The 17,910-nt window shown below is 39.3% G+C and overlaps 1 protein-coding gene across 3 annotated transcripts in view; it reads left to right on the forward strand.

Moving 5' to 3' along the window:
- PDE11A (phosphodiesterase 11A) overlaps nucleotides 1–17,910 on the forward strand; it is a 141,920-nt gene that overhangs the window by 99,595 nt on the left and 24,415 nt on the right. For all 3 annotated transcript variants that reach the window (XM_057411660.1, XM_057411658.1, XM_057411659.1), the window contains exons 11-15: nucleotides 2,829–2,975; nucleotides 3,081–3,188; nucleotides 8,328–8,437; nucleotides 11,383–11,473; nucleotides 14,064–14,164. In XM_057411660.1, coding sequence (XP_057267643.1) covers nucleotides 2,829–2,975; nucleotides 3,081–3,188; nucleotides 8,328–8,437; nucleotides 11,383–11,473; nucleotides 14,064–14,164 — 557 coding nt within the window. The remainder of the gene's footprint in view (nucleotides 1–2,828; nucleotides 2,976–3,080; nucleotides 3,189–8,327; nucleotides 8,438–11,382; nucleotides 11,474–14,063; nucleotides 14,165–17,910) is intronic.

Below are 17,910 nucleotides of genomic sequence, written 5' to 3' on the forward strand. Positions count from 1 at the left end.
ATCACTGGGGGGCTTTAAAAAGTAATTTCACTGTAACTTGAATTTTAATTGTCTGCTCCTTTCTCTTACTGTCATGGTGTTTTCATCCTGCCTGTTTTCCTGGAAAAGAGCGTTGTTATTACTGTTTATTTTAAGATATCCCTGGAATTTGTCCTGCAGTGCAACAAAATTTCAGGGATGGATATGTTTTAATATTCTGTACTATGAATATTTTTTATATCTTTGCAATTAAAAAAATGAAGTTTTAATGACTCTTCTCCTATAAACCCTGGGCTGCTGCATTTCTAGCTTAAGAAGCTGAGGACAGACAATGCCAGGTGCAGCCAGAATATTGCTGCAGCCCCACATCGTATAATTTTTTTAACATTATTCAAATTAGTCTCAACACTCATATTTCTGTTGTTTCCTTTATTGCTGTTGTAAAGCAAACGGTTCTTTTATACAAATGTTATCTTCTGGCTATTAATTCAGCAGTTATTTTGGATGATGGCACTCCTGTTAAATTTAGGAATGTAAAACCTCATAAATATTTAAAAGTTTCTAACTGACATGGGAAGAAATTGTTTTTGACTTGCTTTGTTAATATCCTGTTGCTCAGTTCATAATAGATTTGGGATATACTGTTATTTCTCCACTGTTTGAAAAAGGGAAAGACAATTGTAGTTGAGCAACTCCTTCAAGTGTTCTCCCTGAATTGTAACAGACTGGTAAAAGTGTTTGCTTCCAGTAAAAAGCCAGGAAAATATCTGTTTTCTTTTAAGAGGGCAAAAAAATGTGACAAATTTAATTAGAGCCCACTTCAAAGTGAATGAAAATGCAGCAGTAAGTGTGCAAAGCTACTTTCAATAAAACAGGTTCTAGTAGGTCTACCTACAATCAGGTCCTTCTCTTTCAGCATCTGTTACTTAAACTTCTTTCTAAGGACCAAACAAGATTGACAAACGTGTTTCTTCCCTCAGAGACATTCTATGAAGAGCACATTTACTGTGCAAAGAGTGCATTCATAGACTAAATATTAGCATGCATCTCAAGTACCCCCAAAGCTCTGAAGAATAACTGAATGATAAAAAAGTCACAATTTCTGTAAGACCGCTAAAGGTCTGGACAACACAATCCCTGGGCCCAGGTTCCTCCTTCACACCTAACCATGTTTTCTTTCTTTTTTTGCCTCAGAAGTAAACACATAGCTTCTCAGTCACATCTTACAGGGTGTTAAGGTGTAACTCCTGTTGGGATCATCTAGGATTTCAAATGTTTCAAAATATATTAAAAAAAAACCAAAAAAGATGCTGAATTGATTCAACCTGGATAAGTACGCTTGCAGACGAAGTCAGTACGCAGTTAACAGAGCTTACACCTCTGCCTGCATGCTCCAGAGGTGGTTCAACTGTGTCCTGGGATGACACTTGACTTAATGATTTGATGTATTTCCTATGTCCACTAGTCTCACTGGTGTAATACCATAACTTCTTGTGGTATTGGAATGCTCTTACTAGGTGCTGATCGGCAAAGGCTTTTATTCTAGCTAGTAAATAACACTGCCGTGTTAATACTGTTTTATGTCAGGTTTACATCAGTATAGTTAAACCAGCTTAATCTCTGCATGAAGTAATTATTGAGATGGCATTTTCCCTTTAGCCAGAAAAAGCATTTTACGCATCGGTAACTTGGAGTTAGGATGCAGTATTTCAAAACACAGGTTTTCAAAAAGGAAAAACCACATAAGGTGGTCACATAGAAGTTGCAACTGTGAAGGTGAACTTACAGTTGCATGAACAAATTGGTATTTTATACAAGTGAGTAGCTGCATGTGCCACACCAGCTGAGTCCATGTGATTTTAATGAGTTCAGCATGGTCCAGCTCATGGACTGTGGGCTGGACACAGCCTCTTTGTGATGTTTCTACCTGACGCATCACCTTCTCACTGCGGGAGACAAGGAACAGATGCTCTGTCAACAAATGCAGCCTCCTCCACCTGCCCTCTCTAGGGAGACAAGTGGCAACTCTGAAGGGGCGCATGGAAGGGCAAGCCCATGAGGGTTGTCAGCACCGCCGCCTGGCTCCTGCAGGTGCTGCCACTGGGCCAGCCACAACGCATCTGTGTGCACAACTGTATGCATTAGCCAGTCCTGCACACTCAACTGAGGTTTTGTGTACATGAAGAGCTCTTACAAACAGAACAAAAGTCTGCTGTTACATGGACAAAGCAAAATGTAAGGCTTTTGCTGTTGTTTGTTGGCTTACTACATAATCAGCATATTGAAAATAAGTTTTGTTTTACTTTGAAAAGTATTTCTGCTAGATTTCTTGTAATTACTCTGTTTTTTTTGGTTCTACAGATGTGTAGTAAGCAGTGTAAAGCAAAGGGCACTTTATGCTTACGAATGTAAAGACATTTGGATGAAAAAATTCTGCAGAGCAGTATATTTACTTTGCATTTCTGAATGGTAGCTATTAAAATTCCCAGCTGCTGGCTGTCCAGATGTTTCTTGCATTACAGCATTGTAATTTGCATTGGAATATATTGCATTACTGCAGTAGCTGTAAAGTGGTCAGCTCTCACAGTCTAAACGCTATATATGGGCTCAAGTTGGAATGGTGAGCATATTTCCTGCTCACACCAGGTTCTTCTCCTTCCCTCTGTTTCTCTGCTCATTAGCTTGACGTGTTCATATTTCTCTGATGAAGACTTTTATTGCTCAGCATTCAAATCAAGCAGGGGATGTATTGGCAGGTCAGAACTGATGTATGGATGGTTGCAAGAGTGACACAGAAAACAACTCCAAGTTTTGAATCAGAAGTTTCCCTCTCCTTTTGGCTTTTCCAGGCAGCAAACATCCCTCTGGTGTCAGAGCTTGGCATTGATGACATTCATTTTGATGACTTCTCGCTGGATGTGGATGCCATGATTACGGCAGCCCTGCGGATGTTCATGGAACTTGGAATGGTTCAGAAATTTAAAATTGACTATGAGGTAACCATCTGCGCTGCAGAGAGATCTGCTGCTTTTGTCTTGGCACTGCTCTGTCCATTTGTACACGTTTAGTAACCCTGATACAATTTGTACTTTTCATTTCAGACGCTGTGTAGGTGGCTTTTGACGGTTAGGAAGAATTATCGAATGGTTTTGTACCACAACTGGAGGCATGCCTTCAACGTCTGCCAGCTAATGTTTGCCATGTTAACTGTGAGTATCCAGCTACAGACGCAATCCCACAGGAGCTTTTACTGCCACATTGCTTTACCTGTCTACACATTTTCCAGCATTTGATTTCTTTTTTAGTTATTATGATACTCATTCATTTCCAATAGAAGTGCACGCGGAAGCTATTCAACTTAAGGCAGCATATATTTGGCAAAACCTCACAGTGTTTTAGTGACAGTGATATCACAAGCACATTAAAGTGACTGAAAACAGATGGCAGTCTTGGAGTGAGCTTGTTATTATAGATCTTGATCTTACAAAAATGTTTTACTTTTGGAAGTCTTTGATTTGACATTTATTTCGGACTTTTAAATTGGGAAGTACAAAACCAAGGAAGATTAGAATCTCAGAAGTGTTTCCTATGCTTATATTTACTACTTTTCTATCCAGCTTCATCTAACTAATTGTAGAACATACTGCTTTAAAACGTTTTAAGATTATCTTCCAACAGAATGATCTAAGTGAATCTTGAATCTCTGTCAGACACTGTAACATTTCTGAGTTTGATTAACATGTATCTCCATCAGTACCTCTAACTCCTTTCAACACACCAGTAAATTCTGATGCAAGTACCACCACTCTTACTTGCTCTTTCTCCCCTACCCCTCGGCAACCTTGCTGCAATAAATAACCCCCATTTGGCTAATTAATTCTTGTAAATGTGTTGATATAAACCTCGGTGGTCCTGGATGTTTAATATTCTGGTTAATATGGCAAAAGAGAAGCGACATGTCTATGTGCTCACAACACTTAACTGCTGTACTTTGCGTTTTGGGTTTGCCTTATCTCCAGTTAAAAATAAGAATTCAAGTTTTTCCATTTTCTCTTCATGTTCAGTCTTAATGGCCAGTCATCTATTGTGAACCTTAAAGTGATCATGTTAATAGCATTTGTGTAAGTATTTATTTATCTGGAATATCGTGTGCTTCTTTCCTAATTCTTGTGTTCTTGTTGATGGCTGGTCTCTGTGGCATGGTTAGCATTTGGACCCTGTTTGCAGCAGTGGAAACCCCACAGCCTGTGCCATTCACAGCATGCATCAGCGCCAGTGTTACAGGGACTTGAGACAACCTGTGGCTTGTTTCCTGCTCACAGAGCATGGGTTCCCAGCTGTCCTCCTCCATTTGGCATATCTCTGTGGCAGAACTTTTTGTGTCAGGCAAGTTAAAAAAATAAAGAGTATGATGCAAGTAGATGTGGTGTAGTGCTAGGTCCATCCCAGCTATATGGGTTTGTTTCTGCGAGCATTTACGGAGGCGTAACAAAGTTTTACCATACAACATGAGCCAAAGGAAATCGATGTGTTCAAGAGAGAAAGGTTGAACTTCTGGGTGTGAGGCTGCTCAGCTGACCAGAACTGATGTTGTTTCAGCAGACACTTTCTGATGGTCTCTAATGAAATCGTCTGCCGTTTTTAACTTTTTATAAACTTGACATGCTTTTTTCTTTTCAGTTATGGAAAAATGAAAAGCTTTCTACTCAGACAAGTAAGTGTAAAGTCAGGCAGCACCATTCACCTGGGAATTAGACTAGTTTCTGTCAAATGCTGCCAGCGCATGAGCCTTCAAGCCTCACCCATGAGGACCTCTAGGTGGAGCTCCGAGGCCACGTTTTGGGCAGGCTGTTCTTCGGTGGGAAACGTGCTCTCCCACTAGGCATCTCCATCTCAGATAGCTGTGACTACACTGCCTGCAACAAAGCACATCTCTGTTGCTGCAGCAGCCACCAGTAAAAGCCTGCGAGGTCTCAGCCATAAACTGCTTTGACTGTAGTTCTCAAAGCATAATTTTGGGTTTCTTTTAGCAGTTGGCACAGGGATGCAACTGTCTGTGGGAGCATTTTCAAGCCTAGCTCATTTTATTTCACACGCTTCCAGTAGTAAACTGAATGAGCAATTCCATGTGCAGGGCTTGGCTGCATGTGCCCATGGCATTGGTCTCACCATGTATCCCACCCCACTCTGCTGTGGCTCTGGCTGAGAACAGAGTGAGTTCAGTGTATGGCCTGCTTGTGCTTTTCTCCCTTCCAGAGGTAGGAAGACTCATCTTGCCAAAAAAAAAAAGCCAGGCACAAAAGAGAGAGTCAAGAGATTAGTAATAGCACAAGGCTTGCTCTTACTGCAGCTGTCCTGGGGAAACCATCCAAGTTAGTATGCACCTTGTTTATCCACTTGCAAAAAAGGCAAAACTCCTTGACCGTCGTAGAGGGGCTCTGATGGTCAAGAAGGCAGTGTTCTGCGCAGTTATTGCACCCTATTCCTGATTTCTCTACAACAGTCAGCATATTGCCTGCACCACAAATAGAAGCCAATAGGTCTATTTTAGGGCATTTCCAGGTAGCTTTACCATAGCACAATAATGTCTAATCTGTAATACAGTAGCTTCTAATGGCCCCCACCTGCTCTCACTGAATGCAGAAGGAAAATTCAGCTGGGTTGAAAAGCCAAACAACAGAAAGCAAACAAAGTTTAAACCAGTTGTTTCACCCCTGGATCAGCCTTCTGCATATCTAAGGTATGTTCTTGTTTATCAAAGTATGTATTTTCTATCTCTGGTTAGAGACTGAGCAGTTATAAGCCCAGTCCTGCAAGCCGTACTTCCGTATTTCAGACTTACACAAATATTCTGAAGACAAGGACTGAAGGAAGACTGCTCCTGCGAGTTAAGGATGTCACATGAGATTAAAGTGCAGGATTAATCCCAGGCTTCATTATGAATGCCTTTGCCTAACGCAGCTCACATTGACACTTGTTTCATAAAGTAAAAATGAACAAGTAAGCAATACAAAATTAAAATCCCATCTGCTGTGCTAATAACAAAACATATATATGTGGGGCAAGGTATAATGAATGCAATTCATTTCCTCACATGAAAGAATGACCTCTATAACTCACTGGAGACTCTGCCACTCATGAGTTATGGGTCATTCGTTTTCTGGTGAAAATGAATTTTACTGCACAATCAGCTATAGCCATGTATTTTTTCTCCCTGTGTAAATTCAAAACATGAGGAAACATAATCCTCTATTTTCTTACATTATGGTCAAAGCAGATATCCCCTTACCGTAACACTGTTTTAAATTAAATGTTTTTTATTAAGTGAAATATGCATATTTCTCTCACAGATTCAATGACAAGACCTTTGCTTAAATAAAATCTTGCCTTTATTTTTGAGATATTGCTACTGTTAATAAATTTCTTAATCAGCTTTCCTGTATTTGCAATACAGGTTGAATGCTTGAGTTTAATCAAAGCTAAATGAATACTAAAGACTACTTGTTACACCATCAATTTCATGTTATAAAATTTCTATTTTAAGTTGTTTTAACTTAGCTGTGAACATTTTCTCTAGATTGAATCTTGACACATGGCACGATGTCAGTTACAGTTAATTCCTTTTTAAAAAATAGACCATGATTATTAATTGTTACACAAGAGCAATGTTTAAAAAGTAAAAAGAGAAAACTCTCCATTTTAGACAATTTCCTCTGCCTGGGTAGCTGCTACTGAAACTAAAAAAAGTGATGCCCTAGGAATCAGGAGAATCTCTTAACATTCAAGTTACTCTGTATACCAGTGGATTTTACATGAAAGAAATAATTTTTCCTTATATTTGACCATCTTTTCCGATATGTAAACTTTCGGCAAAACTCTGAAGCTTTTGTAGCAAGTCCTGCACTTCTCAATTCCTGCTGAAATGCATTTCTGAGCACCTGAGGGAGCTTGGCTCCCTGTACTGCCTAAATATTAACTATGGCCACATTTCAGACTATGAAAACAGAGGCTATTTGGATTTGAATGTGCATTTATTTAAGTGGAATTTGTGGTCTTCAAGGTGAACAGAAGAGTTTTCACATGGTATTGCAGCAATTGACTGGCATTTCCGAGTGGGCTGTACGTTCTGCCAAGTACGGACATCAAGTCCCACTGATCTTCACCATCTTTGTATCACCCTCTTCTTGCCAGTGAGTGGAATTATACTCTATTAAAAATCAATGGAATTCAAGATTTCTTAAGTACCATTAGTGTTCACCCTTGGTTTGGTCCAATATAAATCTATTTTATATTTGTTTTATACCATTTCCTTTCATACTAACTAGATTGTGTGGCTAGTTGAGGAGTGTAATTAGAGAATGGCGCTGTGACAAGACAAATGTTATGATTTTCCAACTCAGCCAGTTATTTTTGCAGGCAATATGTCCTTATGCTTCAGAAGAGGTGAAGAACCAGGTGGTTTGATGGTTAGATGGGCAGCACCAATGAGGTGGTGTCCCACTCAGGCTCCAGCACCTCCTCCAGGCAAGATCTGTTCAGGATGCTTGAGGTTAGCAGTAACAGTAGTGTTTATTTTCTGAGATGGGGCAGTTCAGGCAGGAAAACTGCTGTGGCAAGTATCCACATGGAGAAGTATAGTGGCAAAAAATGTTTGTAGGATGAGCCTCCCCCTTCACATGGTCATATCTGGTCTGAGCTGCTCATGGGAAATTTCAGTACATCAGTTTTCAAAATTCTTTCCCGAATTCAAGTAGGTATCTGCAGCAGAAATATGCCAGATTTCCTCTTTGAATCATATTGCTTCATTTAGTATGTCCCAGATAAAAAATTTCTTAATAGTTCATAACAGTTCCATAGAGCATATTTTAGCTGGCTTCCTTTATAGGTCTTTTGATTTAACATCTTGGCTATCTGTGACACTAGGGATTGACCAAGATGGTCACCTCATGATTGAAGAAATCTGTCTAACTACTCCTCTGAACAATAATTTCAAAATGAAATGAATTTTGTTTTTTATTTCTCTGATATGAAATTCCAGTTCCTGTCTTAGTGTGCAGTTATTGGTGTTTGTCTTCAGCTCTTTTTGCCTTTAGTGACTTCTGGGAAGTAGAGAAATGACACGCTGGAAATGCAACAGAGAGATAGTAACAGATCACTCCAAGGACGTTATCTGTTCTGCTAACCATCTAACATACAGCAGGGAATATAATATGACAATAAAGCATTTATCTTCTCCTTACTGAAACATTCATGGTATCAAAACAAACTTGACTGTTGCTCGATGGTCTAACATTACTTATCGCTTTCGATACTGATAGTTACAGCTGCTATTTTTTTTCTGCCCTCAGACCGCAGGATTTCAGGAGATTCTAACTGAAACTGAAATTCTAGCTTTGATTGTGGGATGCTTATGTCACGACCTTGACCACAGGGGAACCAACAATGCCTTCCAAGCCAAGTAAGTTTTCTAATTCTTATTACTTTAATTTGGTTTTCTTCCACAGAAGAGCAAAAAGTGACCAGGATAAAGAATGAGGGATTAATTTCAGGTTTCCTGGGCCAAGGCCAGCTATTCTTATTCTTGTATGTAGTGAGGGATTATCCATCTTTATCATTCTTTATTCTTTTGGATAATTGCTGGCTTGTCATGTGTATTAGGCTGTTGAACTGACGCTGTGTATTGAAATGTGGTGCCAAAAGTTGATGTTCTCTTCAGGCTTGGGTATTATTGATTCTGGTATTCAACCCAGGAAAAAATGGAAGTGTCTGTCTGGGTTGCTCCTGCTTGTTGGAATGCCTGATGTTAAGCAAAAGCTGTTCAACTATTATGAAGAAAATATGTAAAAATGAAATAATGCTTTCACAAAAAAAAAAACTTTTCACACCAGCGTAGGCAAGCCGACATAAATTCCTGGTTCTGATACATATCATCCACAGCAGGTGCCTGGAGCAGTTGTCTCACCACATACTCATCAGTTGTGCAGCATGCAGTGTCCCTGGCCAGTAGAAATGCCTCCTCCCTGCCCTGTCCCACACACCAAAGCACACAGAGCCTGTTCAGAGACATGCTGCAATGGGTGGGGGGGGTGGGGGGACTGGGCACCAGAACATGAAGCTAGATCTCAAATGCAGATTCTTACCTATGTGAAATCTTACTCTCCAGGCTGTTTTCAATTCTAAAAATGAATTTTATTCTATTCAAAGTGCCTATGACCTGATTCACCTGCCATGACCTGAATATATTTTTGCTGTCCAGTCTGCTGCCCTCAGATACAGTGAGGTAGAAGCAGGCTGTGGAAGTTTTGAGGGTTCTTCTTACTGTGGTGGTGAGGGAACTCCCTTAACAGAGGTCAACTTCTTTCCAAAATCCATGTTCCCTGAGAACAGAGAGGGACAACAAAAAATACTGCCTGACAACATCCTGGCCGAGCTGTGAAACAAATCTGTCAGACAAAGTGACTCCTCCAAATCCTGTGTTGTTTTCTCGGCTTCCCAGGTCTTCTACAGCCAGAATAGAAGACTTTTAGGCTCTCTTGTCCTGCAGATCCCGTCATGTATTTTCAGCTTTGTGTGTTTTGCATTACTGCTAACCCTTAGTGTGATAGGAGAAGCGACCAAATGGTTGTCTAAAGATACTTGAAGGGCAAGGTGATGTTGCATTAGCCTGTTTTCTCGTACCTTTTGCAGAAAAACTCTGCTGCACTGTGTGTATGCATGGGCTGCTGCATTTCTGAGGGCAAGCTGCCTCAGTGAACATCACTCAAACTGATGTTTCTGATACTCACTAAGCTGCCATTTCCTGAGCTATTGGTGTTGCTGTACAGTCTCAATGAAACAATGACACTGTCTGGATCTTCAATCACCATAGCAAGGAAAATCAATTGCAGTGCTCAAAAGACAGAGCTTATGGTGCAAAGGTTACCAAGCACTGCTAGATGCCTTTTTGCAGCTGAGTCTTGAAGAAAATCAAAAAAGACGAGACAAATAGGAAGGAAGCTCAGCTGATTGATGTTTACATTCCTAATTTAAAAAACCCAAGACCGAAGATTTACATCCTGACTGTTTTAGGCTCTGATTAAGTTAACCACTTCTCCACTGTAACACTACTTTTGTGTAGAGGGGTGGCTGAGTTAAAGGCAGAGGTTTCGGCACTAGACTGCTATCACTTGTTTGACAGCAGAGTACGAAGAGGAGGCTGCCATTTTACAACTCCATCAAGAAATTGCCGAAGACATTTAACAAAAGACAAACATTACCACACATGCATAAAACACCCCTGAAAACAGAAGCTGTAGTTTTCATAACAGCAGCTATGATTTATTCCTCTAACCTGACATAAATTTAAGCATCACATTTTCTTATTTTATCTTCAGTGTTTAATACTGCTGTTCTGTGTGATGAAAGTTCAAGAGGTATATGATGGAGGCAGTACCGCAGTTGTCTGAATTGGCTCTGCTATATATCTCAACACCATATTCTCGAGGGATGATGTTTCCTGGACATCCTTCTTTCTAATATAGCCGCTTCTGATAATTAAATATCAATATGATGCAGTTTTATAGTATATGGTCCTAGGAGCCTCTTTCTGTTTGTCTCTAGTGTAATAATCTCTTATTCTCATTTCTTTGGAAAGAAAACCCATGTTGTTGCTTTAGATCCCAGAAGTGAAGTCATGGTGAATGGTAACTATTCTGACAATCCAATCCCATTCTCTGCATCTCCTAATGATTCACAATTTTATAATTGTATTCTATAGATTTTTTGTTCTTCAGACTTAGAAAACTGACCTGCTTTGTGCATTCCGAAGCTAATTTTGGTTTAGACAATAAACATGCTGAGAAAATACATTCCAAAAGATGCTAAACTTTACTTTTATATTCACTGTTATCACTTGTGGGTTTTTGTTTACCTTTGTATTTTTTTTTATAAGTGCAGTATTTTACATGCAGACAGAACCTCACTGCATTTGCAGTTGATTTTTTGTTGCTGTGTTTTGGATTTTCTTATGAGTTTGCAATCACCTATTGTAAGCCATTGTGTTTATATCTATTAAGAATTAAAAACAGTAGCAAAACAGCCACTCCTAGCTCAGGGATGTTACTGTTTGTCTTTAATGCGCAGTGGTGTGCCTGTGCTGTTGCACTGCAAGGCACTTTGAAAGTTACATTACAGAATTTCATTCATTAGTTCCAGGAAAATCTTTAGTCAGCGGATAATATTTAGCAAAGTCTGTAACATAAATTCTTTGTCTTTAAATTAGTATTTTGATCTTGTCAACTCTCTGTGGTTGTTGAAATGAAGAGGGAGCATATAGCTACATGCTTTTGTTACTAAACTATCTCTGAAACCTGCTTTGTAAACAGACACGTGCAGTATTTGTTGACTCCCCATGTTCTGTTTCAGGAGTGGATCAGCCTTAGCTCAGCTCTACGGCACCTCTGCTACCTTGGAACACCACCACTTCAATCATGCTGTCATGATTCTCCAAAGTGAGGTACAAAAGCGTTACTATTAATCTCACTGTAAGGTGTTGGGAAGTTTCAGCTGGAGAAAGGAAATACCACACACAGTACCTTTTTAATGCCCTCTCCTTGAAGAGTTATTTATTGGTTACCACAAGGTCACAACTAGCATAAAATTAAACAACTACAAATGCTTATCATAGAGCCCAGAGATTGTATTTGTCTCAATCAGCTAGGGGCAAGGCAAACAAATCCTAACCGTATTGTCAGCTTTTCTCAGCCTTTTTACATATATCCTGCACAATGGTTTATAGATAGGTGAAACAAGCTCTTACATTTCCACACAGGTCTTGTATTCAGAGTATCACAGTCATCCTTGTGGACAAATTTACTTTATTTGACAGTCTTTTTGTAATCAGTATTTTCATGATAGTTTTACATAATTTTTCTTAATTATTTATGAAAAAATATCAGTAATATCATGCTGTCTAAAGTACACTAGTTGTTTTGCAGATAGATATAAAGACATATTTCTTGTCTAGAGTATCTTATGTGTAACAGTATGCAGCATGCACTACCTCAGAGATACAGTGAGAAAAGAAGGATGTGTTTTCTGATTTTACACAGCTAGCTTGTTACAGAATGCATCCAGTATATATAAAAACAATAATGTCATGCATACAGCACACTTGGAGACCATATGCTAATCTGCAGTAATTTTTGAAGAGCATCTCGGAATGTCCCATGGTCACAAGTGGAGACAGGGTGATGGCCTTCCCTCTATGTACAGAGCCACAGAGATTAGTCATGGGACTGTGGCTTTTACTAGACGTCATGTTAAAAAAGCAGACGGAGGACTGGTATGAGATCTAAATAGCTCAATCTGCTCAGCCTAGACTAGCTTGTCTAAAAGGTGATCCCAGGAATTAAATGGTTCCTTACACTACCAGGGAAAGGCATAAGAAAAAACAGCATTTGAAAGTTAAACAGACCAGTTTAGAATAGGAAAAAAGAAGTTTTGTTTTGTTTTTCTAAACCAATGAGATTGTCCAGTCCCTGGAACAAGCCTTCCTGGGAAACAGTGATTTCTCTGGTTCCTGAAATCTTCATTGTAACTGAATATTTCTCTGAAGACAGGATCAAGTCTGAAGACAAATGCAAGTTAAATACAGGTCCTCCCCTTTGACCATTCAGTCCTCACCAGGTCCTCATTTCTAGACCAGAAAAATAAACCTACGTGATTTTTAATTCAATAGATTGTATTTGCTAATGGGACACTGCACTTTTTACTTTGGATCCTACAATTTATTTAAAGATACACCAAGATTCACTTAAAAATTCACCAGCTGAGCAGTCAGTCTCCTCTCTTAAATAAACTGAAATTAATTTATATCCTATTTGTTAATAAATAAGCTTTAGATTCTTAAATCCTTCTCAATATTTAGGTGAAAAGAAATAATCATTTCATTGTCACAGCAGAGATCATCTCTTATGAATGGCAAAATATTTTTTTAGTCCAAACACTACCTGATCTATTAAAAAATACTATCTCTACCTCGACGTTACCTTGACTATGTCCTCAGACCACCAGAGTCATAGCAATCCTCCTGCTGGAAAATTCTTGGGTTTAAGGGCATTTTAATCTTCCTAGGCAGTAGGTGGCAGCGCATACTGAATGTGGGCATTACAGGGCTAAATATCACCAAAATAAAACTCTTTAGCAAGAACCTCATTGTTTCTACAGGTGATTAGGGGGGGGGGGGGGGGGAGAAAGAAAAGGGTAGTGCTTTTATTTATGTCAATTTAGTTACCTGTGACTAATGTCACAAAGATCCCTTCTTCAGCTTACATTTAGAGTTTTCCATTCAAATTGTTTATCTATTTTCTCTAGGATTTCATAAATGACAGGATCTCTGTCCCTCTCAGTTTTCAGAAATGCAGTTACAAATGGACCTTCCTGCTCTCAAATACCAATATTAAATAATTTGTTTCATTCTGGCCACAGAGCACCTTTCAAATTCTTAATCCACGATCCCTTAAAAAGTAGCCTATCTGGCCTACAAAGGGCATTTAAACTGCATAAAGTTGTGGGTTTTTAGTCTGCATAGGCAATGCTTGTATACACTGTAAGACAACGCAGTAATGGGCAGAGTGAGCACATGGACTGTTTTGAACGAAAAACTGATTTAATGTCTTTGACTGCTCTAATAGCAGTTTGTGTGCCTGCAAGCAACAGCACAGATAAATCTATTAGGCGCACAACTCAAAAGCTGCAAGACATTGCTACCCAAAACATTTTATAAGAGAAAAGATTGAGATGTGTCCATAGTTTTTCCTCATAAACTGAATCTATGCAGGGTCAGAGCAAAGAGTAAATCTTTCCTCAAGAGGCTATAATTTCAGCAGAGTTTAGAAAAACAGTGCAGGCACTTGATTACAATTGTCAACTCTTCCACCCCAATGTAATCTCAGCAGTATTAACATTATTTTTTTTGTCATAGTTTTGCCATGAATCAGAAAAGGCCTCTGTTAGAGGGAAACAGTAGACTAAAGAGTTAGAAAACCTTTTAAAAACATTTATTGATTGCTAGCACTTTACCTCTTTTATCTCTTTCATTATAGGGTCACAACATCTTTGCTAACTTGTCCTCTAAGGACTACAGTGACCTTATGCAGCTTCTAAAGCAGTCGATATTGGCAACAGACCTCACTCTGTATTTTGAGTAAGTATTGGCATTTCTCGTATTTGACAAATGAAAATTCAAAGAATTTACTCTAATGACCTATTAAATACCAATAAGGGTATATAATATGAGAAATTAGTGTTTCAACCTGTGGTTGAACAGATTTAGTCTAATACTTAGTATATCTTGTGCACTTGAGATATTCGTATTAGGCTAAGTAAGCTTTGCTTTTATGTGTAACATGACTGCATCAACAAAAAGCAAGTGAAATTCTAGACTTATACTTTAAGCCAGTTACAGCTCAGTGCTGTAATTTTCTATCCCTTCTATGATAATTCCTTGAGGCATCTATAAAAAAAAATAACATTTTAATTCTTTTCCACCATTTCTGTTTCTAAACGTGTGCTAAGAAATACTGTATTTAGTTACAGACCCAGCTGCAGAGGTAATGAAAGCATACACATTGCTGTTTTGAAGACAATTTATGTAAATTTGCATTACATGAGTATAGGTCTTAAAAAGCTTAACTCAAGAGACTCTCTTTCATCCAGTTTTCTTCCTTTTCCTTGTTTACAAATCAAATCTGAAAGTAGACTTCAAATTGGTGGTATTTTATGCTTTTCAAATACTGCTAATTATTACCAAGTTCTCCCTAGTAAGTATGCGTGTGACTGTACATGTGATCAGAAGAATCATGGTATCACCAGCACACTGGGCTTTTGACATCCCCCTCTGGCACAGACAGTCTGACTTACAGGGAGAAGTGCTGCTGGATGCACAGTTTCTGCATACTACTTTCCTAGTCTTGACAATAATTCATCCTTCGGATTTTTTTTATGTCCATTAGTGTCCTCTCCTGTATAGTGCCGGTAGCATTTAGTAATGTTTTCCTTTGGGTGGTATACCTGGATTCGGTCCCTCCATTGTGCTCATGGTTGATACCAAACCAAGTTTCCAGAAAACAAGTAAAGTCTACACCTTGAGATTGTTCAAATATCTATATCAACATTGTGTCTTTAACTGTTAATTGTAAAAATACTGAGATGCTGCAATGTTTACTTTGTCTCTTTTTCCGCAGTATTTGGTTACTGTGCCAAGGGCTGTTTCTAAACAGTACTGGCAGTAGGCATGACATTTTTTGTTTCCTGCAACTGTTGTCAGAAAAGTTGTATTAAGAAAGGCTTTTAGTGAACAGTTTTATTATAAATAACTTCTAAACATTAGAACATTAGAACATAGTCTATGAAGAAATTTCTCTTGCTGACAGGAAAATCCTGAGTAAAACTAATAACCCCTTTTAAGCATATTCTTTTTGAAGCTGTCTGTTAGGATTGCTCTTTACCTGGGTGGCTGGTATGATGGGAATTTGCTGACAGCTTGAAGTGAGATAAAAGGACCACAGGGATATATGAGTATGGGTTTTCCTGTTTCACCACAAATAATAAGTGCTGCAGAAATGTTTTGTGTTGTCAAGGAAGAGATGAGTGGCAGGAGCTGAGAGGGCGACTGCCCTGGCACAGCCCCATATGTTCCCCCTGCCCAAGATCCTGCAGCCCCTGAAAGAGCCAGAGAGGGCCCATGGCAGCGTCCTGGGAGGAAACCCAGTCCAGACCCTGATGTGACGGAACTCTCTTCTCTGCCTGCCTTAGGTTGAAAAACTCCATGGCCAAGTTGTCTTTCTAGTTTTAAATCAGGGAAATAATGTCCAAAAAAGGAACATCAGGTGAATTTCAAGGTTATTTTTCTTTGCTTGCATAATTGATTTTATGTGCTACATGGATCAGAAAACTTTTAGCAAATGAGGCCTCTTTACTCAGAAGTCTGCAAATGAGTTATCTTTTCCTCTAGTGTTATTATGATTCATTAATCTGGTAGTTGTTATGCTACTTTACTTCCAAAAGTGCCTAAAAATCACTCCCTGGAAACAATGATTTACAATCCTTAATGCCTCTCTATGTTAACAGATGTTTCCACACAAGTACCTTGTTTCTTCAGTTTGCTACATCTTCAATACTCTTGTAGAGGAGGAAATTCTTGTATCAGTATTCTTAGAATGCCTAAACCTAATGATAGCAAACTCCAGCTTGCTAAACAGGAACAAAACTCCAGGCAGACCAAAGCTTTAGAACCTTCTCAAGACACTACTTTTCTACAAACAAAGATGGTTTTCAGTGAAATACCAGATGGAAAATATACTTCTTTTTAATAGATAATTCTAGATAATGATGCTTGTAGATAGTACAAGAAGCAAAAGTATGGAACCAAAATGAAGTTTATGGAAATTCACCCAAATGATGTCTTGAGCCACTGGGCTGTAGAGCAACTGGATTTGCTATATATAGCAAGACAACTTTCCCTTCCAGGCAAAATCTAGCCAGAGTTAATGTTACTCAAAGATATTACAAAATTGTTATAATTCTGTTTATTTCTGAAATCCTGGTGTATTATGTTTGCTTAATAATAGCAAACCTCTTCATTTTGGATACCATGAATAAGCAACCAGTAGGAAACACAAAATTTTTCCTTGTACCATGGATGCTTTCCTCAGGCTAACTCCTTCCTACACAAGAAATTCTCTGTGGAACTGGACTACTCCTCCTTCCTCCTACATTCATTTAAATGGATTTCAAAAGAAAATTCTTATTTTAAAGTTTTTAGCCTAACATACGGCCTTGAGACTCACGTTTTCAGTTACTGTTTATGGATCGCTCTATTTCAAATGTGAATGTTTGAAGTTTCTGAGATGTCACCTTCCTGAGCTTTCAGCTTTAAGCGTTTTTACCTGGTTTTTGTCCATTAATATATGAATTGCCCAGAACATCTAATACTTCAAATACAGCTACAGGTTGGGCAGAGAAGAGATTCAGAGCAGCCCTGCGGAGAAGGACTTGGGGGTGTTGGTTGATGAGAAAATGAACATGAGGTGGCTTCAGTGTGCTCTTGCAGCCCAGAAAGCCAACCGTATCCTGGGCTGCATCAAAAGGAGTGTGACCAGCAGGTTGAAGGAGGTGATCCTGCCCCTCTACTCTGCTCTCGAGAGACCCCACTTGGAGTATTGTGTGCAGTTCTGGTGTCCTCAACATAAAAAGGACATGGAACTGTTGGAACAAGCCCAGAGGAGGGCCACAAGGATGATCAGGGGACTGGAGCACCTCCTGTATGAAGACAGGCTGAGGAAGTTGGGGCTGTTCAGCCTGGAGAAGAGAAGGCTGCATGGAGACCTCATAGCAGCCTTCCAGTATCTGAAGGGGGCCTATAGGGATGCTGGAGAGGGACTCTTCATTAGGGACTGTAGTGACAGGACAAGGGGTAACGGGTTAAAACTTAAACAGGGGAAGTTTAGGTTGGCTATAAGGAGGAAGTTCTTTCCTGTTAGGGTGGTGAGGCACTGGAATGGGTTGCCCAGGGAAGCTGTGAATGCTCCACCCCTGCCGGTGTTCAAGACCAGGTTGGATGAGGCCTTGGGTGATATGATTTAGTGTGAGGTGTCCCTGCCCCTGGCAGGGGTGTTGGAACTAGATGATCTTAAGGTCCTTTCTAACCGTAACTATTCTATGATTCTATAAATCATTACCAAATTTTGCATTGTTAGATTGGGCACTGAAACACAGGATGGAAAAATCCACTGCTTGTTCTCTTAGAGTGTCTAGTTATTGATGATCTGGTCAGGGTTAGCCTGGTTTTAGCTTTATGTGCCAACTACTCTTGGCCATTAAGATTGTCATCGTTGCAGTAGTTATTTTCACTGGAGCCATGATGCTATGACTTTGTGTCAGAGAACTGAG

Source organism: Pezoporus wallicus, unplaced genomic scaffold (genome assembly GCF_028554395.1).
Source record: "Pezoporus wallicus isolate ANWC-B61680 ecotype Strahan unplaced genomic scaffold, APGP_CSIRO_Pwel_v1 contig_6732, whole genome shotgun sequence".
Taxonomy (NCBI): Eukaryota; Metazoa; Chordata; class Aves; order Psittaciformes; family Psittacidae; genus Pezoporus; species Pezoporus wallicus.